At 61.0% G+C, this 5,649-nt stretch overlaps 1 protein-coding gene across 1 annotated transcript; it reads left to right on the top strand.

The window, feature by feature from the left end:
* The first annotated feature begins 3,265 nt into the window (after positions 1-3,265).
* Positions 3,266-4,328, top strand: OTOS (otospiralin). Its single transcript, XM_007085052.1, has 3 exons — positions 3,266-3,323; positions 3,438-3,464; positions 4,144-4,328. Exons 1-3 carry the CDS (start codon positions 3,266-3,268, stop codon positions 4,326-4,328), a joined length of 270 nt encoding a protein of 89 aa, XP_007085114.1.
* Positions 4,329-5,649: the final 1,321 nt, after the last annotated feature.

Here is a 5,649-nt window from a genome sequence, read left to right as displayed (position 1 = left end):
AGGTGGGGTTCTCCAAGGGGGACTCTCCAGGTGGGATTCTCCAGGTGGGGCCCTCCAGGTGGGGCCCTCCAGGTGGGATTCTCCAGATGGGACCCTCCAGGTGGGGCCCTCCAGGTGGGGTCCCCCAGGTGGGTCTCAGGAAGGTCTGTGTACAGGCCAGCAAAGGAGAGTGGCTTGAAGGACTCGGGAAGAGGGAAAAAGTGTGGGCTGGACTTGGGGTGGCCACGTGGTTGTGGGAGACCTGGGAGGTGTATCCAGGGCAGCAGCTCAGTAAGAAGGAGCTATTGGCGGCGGTTTGTAAGGTTTTCTCCCCACCACGTAAGTGCTAAGTCAAGGGATATACGTACACCCAGAAAGAAAACAAAACTAGTATCCCCACAGCTCTCCCACCCAATACCATCACCGCTCATCACTCGTAGATGCTTTCTAGGTCGGGTTTTTTTTAATTAAGAAAATAGCTATAAAGATATAGTACAGGCAGTTTATTTCCTTTTTCCCGACATCATGGGAACGGCTCCCTGGGCGTCATCTTTGAGCGGGGAGTGGTCAGCGATGAACAAAGAGCCATCACCCTCTGGAGCGGCGAGGCGCGACGGGTCTGCCGGCAGGTCCTTGTGCCTTCCACGCCCTGCCCGGCCCGGCACGGTCGCCGCCCACCTCAGAGGCCCCGGCCCCCACAGACACGCAGGCCACGCGTCAGGGCTTCCTCAGCCCCGGTGCTCCCGGGTCCGGCTCTGCAATAAACATCACGTCCCGCAGGACGCCCAGGGGCCATATGGGTGGAATACTGGAGCCGGGAGGGATTCATCCCCAGGGGATCGGGTTCGGGATGGAATCGGGAATTGGTTCTCTGGCCCGACCGCAGTGCCATTTGCAGCGGAACAGGGCGCTGCCGTCCCCGGAGCCAACGGGCTACAGAAAGCCGGGCTTTGTGGCTAAGGCCACAGACCACTTAGCAGTGGAAGCAAGGGCTGTGGGGTTGGTTGGTGGTTTCTAAATGTGCCGGAGAATGTGGGGAAAGCAAATTATGAGCTCGGAGCTCAAAATTCCCAGCTCAGGGGCCAGATAAGGAACCCAAAGCTTCTGTGTTGTGCAGAAAGGGTTGACAAGCAGGCCCCGCTGCCCTCCTCGGGAACGCCCGCCCGCCAGGTGGCCCGCGGCTGGAACTCATGGATAAGAGGACCTCGCTGCCCCCCGACGTCTGTGCGGTCTGTGCGGCGTGGTTCGAGCTGAGCACCCGCTTCCGCCCGGGCATCCGGGATCTACGCCAGGCCCGGGGGGCCCCGTGCCCAGCCCCCGATTAAAACCCCGGGCGCTGCGTCTCTCACAGGCACCTGGTGGTGGCCTGTGTGAGCGCACAGGGAGGGCGCCCGGGAGCTCGGGCCTGCTCCCCCGACTTCTCCCTTCCTGCGCGCCCTACCATTTCTGTGTTGTGAATCCCAGCTGGGAGCGCGGCCTGTGCTGTGTCTCGGGGGGGGGGGGCCCGTGAGTCACCGAGCCGGGTGGTCTTGAGGACCCTGACACAATTGCCCTAAAAGAATTACGTCTTGCAGGCGAGGAGTCCAGATTTCTGAAAATAAAACCCGAGGTCTAAGCTGGTGGGTCTGAAACTCACAAGGAAAGTTGAACTTTTTCTCTCTTAGGCCATCTTTTGTGAAGGTTAGGGTTTGTTGGGTAGGAATGAGTCTCTTATCACTTGGACGGGGACGTGTGGGGAGACTGATGAAGCTGGGGTCCTGAGCCCCTACATTCAGCTGCGTCTCCTTTGCCAGCAGAAGTGTCCTTCCTCCCTATCCGGTGGGTTAGTCCCCCGTGCTTGAAAAACCTGTAGCCCCCCCAGAGCTGTCATCCGCCAGGGGCTGCTAATCCTCCTGAGGACCCCACCCACAATCGTGACCAGACCCTGAGGCTCAGATGTGACTTAGAAAGCGAGGCACAACGTGTGTCCCCAGGAGGGTCCACATACGCCCATATGTGGCGTCCAAAGCCCAGGGAACATAGATGGGGTGGATCAGGGTGCAGACGACGGAAGTGCTGGCCTGGGCCCACTTGGCAGAGGATCCTCTGGATTCTCAGGAGACCGGGAGCGGTTCTAGCCGTTTGTGCAAAGATGGCCCATGCAGGAGGCTGGTCCCGGGTCCGGGCAGGCGCCCAAAGACTTGGGGAGACCAGGTGTGTGTTGGCTGGATCCATCACGGAAGACCTGCTCTCTGCCACTCGCCACCAGCCAGACCACATGCTGTGTCCCCAGCTGTGTGGATTCAGTGGGCGATGGGACCCTGTGGGCAGGGCCACGAGGCATGGCCGCAGTCTTGAGGAGCAGCCCTGAGGGGTAATCAGAGTGGTCTGGAGACCGTAGGAGTCGTCCATGGTGTCCCTGGGGCCAGACAGCTGCCTTCCAGACAATAGACTTAATCGTCGTGCGTGAGCCGGAAGGCTCTAGTCTGCAGATGCGAAGCGGGGCTGGATGCCCACACTTCCTGTACGGACTGTGCTCAACATGTCCCGTCGGCGGGGGTGGGGGGTGCTGAGCTGAGGCTGCTCCTGGCTCCCCGAGGGTCCCGTCCTGCCTGCCTGCCTGCCTGTCCCCCCAGGGGCCGCTCTGTGATGACCTTGTTCCTGTAAGCGGGGACCTCAGCCTCAGTGTCAGACTCAGAACGTCCTTCTATCCGGTGGAGAGGAAATCGCGTCTGAGTACTGGTGTTGAATTCAGTCCTGGAGATCCTAGCAGTGCCTGTGCAGAGATGTTTTTCTCCGGATCTGATCCTTGGATCAGGTTCCCACGAGTGGACTCTCGAGGTCCCGCTGCCAACAAGGTCACAGGAGCCCTCAGTGCTCTGGCCAGGGATGAAATATTCGGTTTGACAGCTCACGTAGGTGACGTCTGCCTCCTTGTCTCTGGCCTTTTATAAAGAGGGGCCTGCGTGCTGGCGGCAGACTCCTGTCCCCGTTCCGGCTGAGGCTGAACAACAGGAGCCCAGTAACCTCTGCGGGGGGCAGGTGCGGGGTCGCCGCCGGCCACGGGGGCGGGGAGGGGTGGTGGGCTCAGCCTCAGGACCACCGTCTGAAGCCACCGAGACTGAAATTGCTGTGAAAACACTCAGAGCTTGTCCTTTTTCCAGAGATGTTTTCCAGGGAGCTGCCCGGTGCAGGGGTGCTGGGAGGAAGCCGGGGCCCTCATGGGCGGCGGGTCTCACCCTCTGGGGTCCTCGTGCTGCAGGGGGACCGGAGCTCCATCGGTTGGTGGAAGATGCACCTGGGGAAGATGAAGGCCTGCTTGGTGCAAGGGGTGGCCCTCTGCCTCCTGCTGGGACCTCTGGCGGGTGAGTGGCGGTTCTGTCCCTCGTGCCATCCCCCTGGCCGCTTGGGCAGCTCATGTGCGGTGGGGTCCTACCCTCGGGGGTTCTCCAGGGTGACTGCTCTCTCTTCCTCTGCAGGAGCCAAGCCAGTGCAGGAGGAGGGAGGTATTGTATTGTCCTCCTGGCCTTTTCTGGTGTGTGTTTGGGTGGGGTGGGGTCAGAAGAGGGAGCTGGGTGGGAGCTGGCTTCTTATCCCCAATGAAGGAAGCAGGAGCCTGGGTCAGCTGAAGGCCAAGCTGTGCAAGCAGAGGGACTGAGTCTCTTCCCTGGGCCCTGCCTTCCAGCCACCTGGGGCTGCACAGGGCAGGAGAGACCCTCTGAACTCCCGAGGCTTCGCGTTCTTGCCCTCGGACCGGACTCACCCCAGGGCCCTCCCACCAAGTCCGACCCCAGGGCAGCGACATCTGGATTCCAGGGCTGGGGGCTGTGGCCTCGTCTGAAATCCCACCGGGATGCTCCCCCATCCTCAGCGTCTCCAGAACAGGGGCCAGATTTCCTCCCCCCTCCCTCCTTGTCCTCCTTTTCCCTCTTCTCCTCCCCCTGAGCTGTCCCCTCGGACCATGAGTCCCGAGAGGCAGAACCCAGGTCATTGTCCAGATGGCAAGGCTCCGGGATGCTGCCACAGAGGATCAGGGATAGCCCGGGGCCTGGCGTCCAGCTGGGAGGGTCCCCTCACTGCATGGGGCTGCTGGCCCCGGCCACCTGCCCTAAGGCATCGTGGAGGGGCGGCCTCGGGGCAGGACGAGCGGGGACAGCCCCTGAGGCAGGTGGTTGTGTCTTTCAGACCCCTATGCTGAGCCGCCGGCCATGCCCTACTGGCCTTTCTCCACCTCTGACTTCTGGAACTATGTGCAGTACTTCCAGACCCTGGGAGCCTACCCCCAGTTGGAGGACCTGGCCCGCACCTTCTTCGCTCACTTCCCCCTGGGGACCACCCTGGGGTTCCACGTCCCCTATCAGCAGGACTGAGCACCAGCCTGGATCCCTGGCCGCAAGCTCAATAAATTCCTCACCTGAGTCACACAAACGCTGGTGGTTTTCTTTCAAGAAACAGCTCCAGTCAGGCCACATTTACTGTCTTATTCAACAAGCGAACCATGGCTCTGACTTGGGGCTTTGCTGTACTTGTCACCTAATAGCTGAAGTCACACACCCTTGGAGGGGCTGTGGGTCCCTGGAGTGCAGGGGGGACAGTGTCCCTGGGAGGGACTGCGGGTCCCCAGAGTGCAGGAAGGACTGTGTCCCTGGGAGGGGCTGTGGGTCCCTGGAGTGCAGGGAAGATAGTGTCCCTGGGAGGGGCTGCGGGTCCCCTGGAGTGCAGGGGGGAAGTGCAGGAGGGAAGGGGTCCCCTGGAGTGCAGGGGGACAGTGTCCCTCGGAGGGGCTGCAGGTACCCTGGAGTGCAGGGGGGACAGTGTCCCTGGGAGGGGCTGTGGGTCCCCGAAGTGCAGGGAGGACTGTGTCCCTGGGAGGGGCTGCAGGTCCCCTGGAGTGCAGGGGGGTCAGTGTCCCTGGGAGGGGCTGTGGGTCCCTGGGGTGCAGCGAGGACAGTGTCCCTCAGAGGTGCTGCAAGTCCCCTGGAGTGCAGGGGGGAAGTCGTCCTCTGGAGTGCAGGGGGGAAGTGCAGGAGGGAAGGGGTCCCCTGGAGTGCAAGGGCGACAGTGTCCCTGGGAGGGGCTGTGGGTCCCCTGGAATGCACGGGGGAAGCGGTCCTCCAGAGCTATCTGCTCTCCTAGGCTCAGCGCAGCACTACTCACAATAGCCAAGATGTGCAAACAGTGTAATTGCCATAGTTCCAGAAGGTAGTTCCAGAAGTCAGAGGTGGAGAAAGGCCAGGAGTGCCTGGGAGATCTCACTCCTCTATGGGAATAGGGGCTCCCATGTTTTGAAACTACTCAGAAGAGAAGCCTGTTGCTGACCATGGAGTAGTGGCTTCCTCTGTCTTTTGCTGGGGTGCTTCAGAGTGATTCGTGTTCACGGTGATTTCTGAGGCTCAACCATACTCCCGGTCTCTCCTCACCTCTTCCTGGGCCCCACGCTGCATACTCAGGCCACAGTCCCCCTCATTCCCTGAGGGAATGAGCCCCCTCAGGCTCATTCCCTGTCTCCCTGCCCCACCCTTCCCCTCCTCTACTTCTCTTGCAGACTAGCTCCCAAGCCTACCTGCTTCCAAAGTCTAGCTCCGGTATCTTATGCCCTCCTCCCATCCACCCTTCCCCTTCCTGCCCCTTCCCTCCTACCCCCTTCTCTCATTCACATGCTTTAAAAAATTATGATAAAATACACATATC

This window comes from Panthera tigris, chromosome C1, assembly GCF_018350195.1.
Source record: "Panthera tigris isolate Pti1 chromosome C1, P.tigris_Pti1_mat1.1, whole genome shotgun sequence".
Classification (NCBI taxonomy): domain Eukaryota; kingdom Metazoa; phylum Chordata; class Mammalia; order Carnivora; family Felidae; genus Panthera; species Panthera tigris.
The sequence above is the reverse complement of the archived record's forward strand: the minus strand, read 5'-3'. Positions and strand labels throughout refer to the sequence as shown.

Bases quoted from the DNA above. Each gene is read 5' to 3' on its own strand.
- OTOS (XM_007085052.1), top strand. From the start codon at position 3,266: ATGAAGGCCTGCTTGGTGCAAGGGGTGGCCCTCTGCCTCCTGCTGGGA. The intron at 3,324-3,437 runs GTGAGTGGCGGT...CTTCCTCTGCAG, and splicing joins CCTGCTGGGACCTCTGGCGG to GAGCCAAGCCAGTGCAGGAG. The intron at 3,465-4,143 runs GTATTGTATTGT...TGTGTCTTTCAG, and splicing joins GCCAGTGCAGGAGGAGGGAG to ACCCCTATGCTGAGCCGCCG.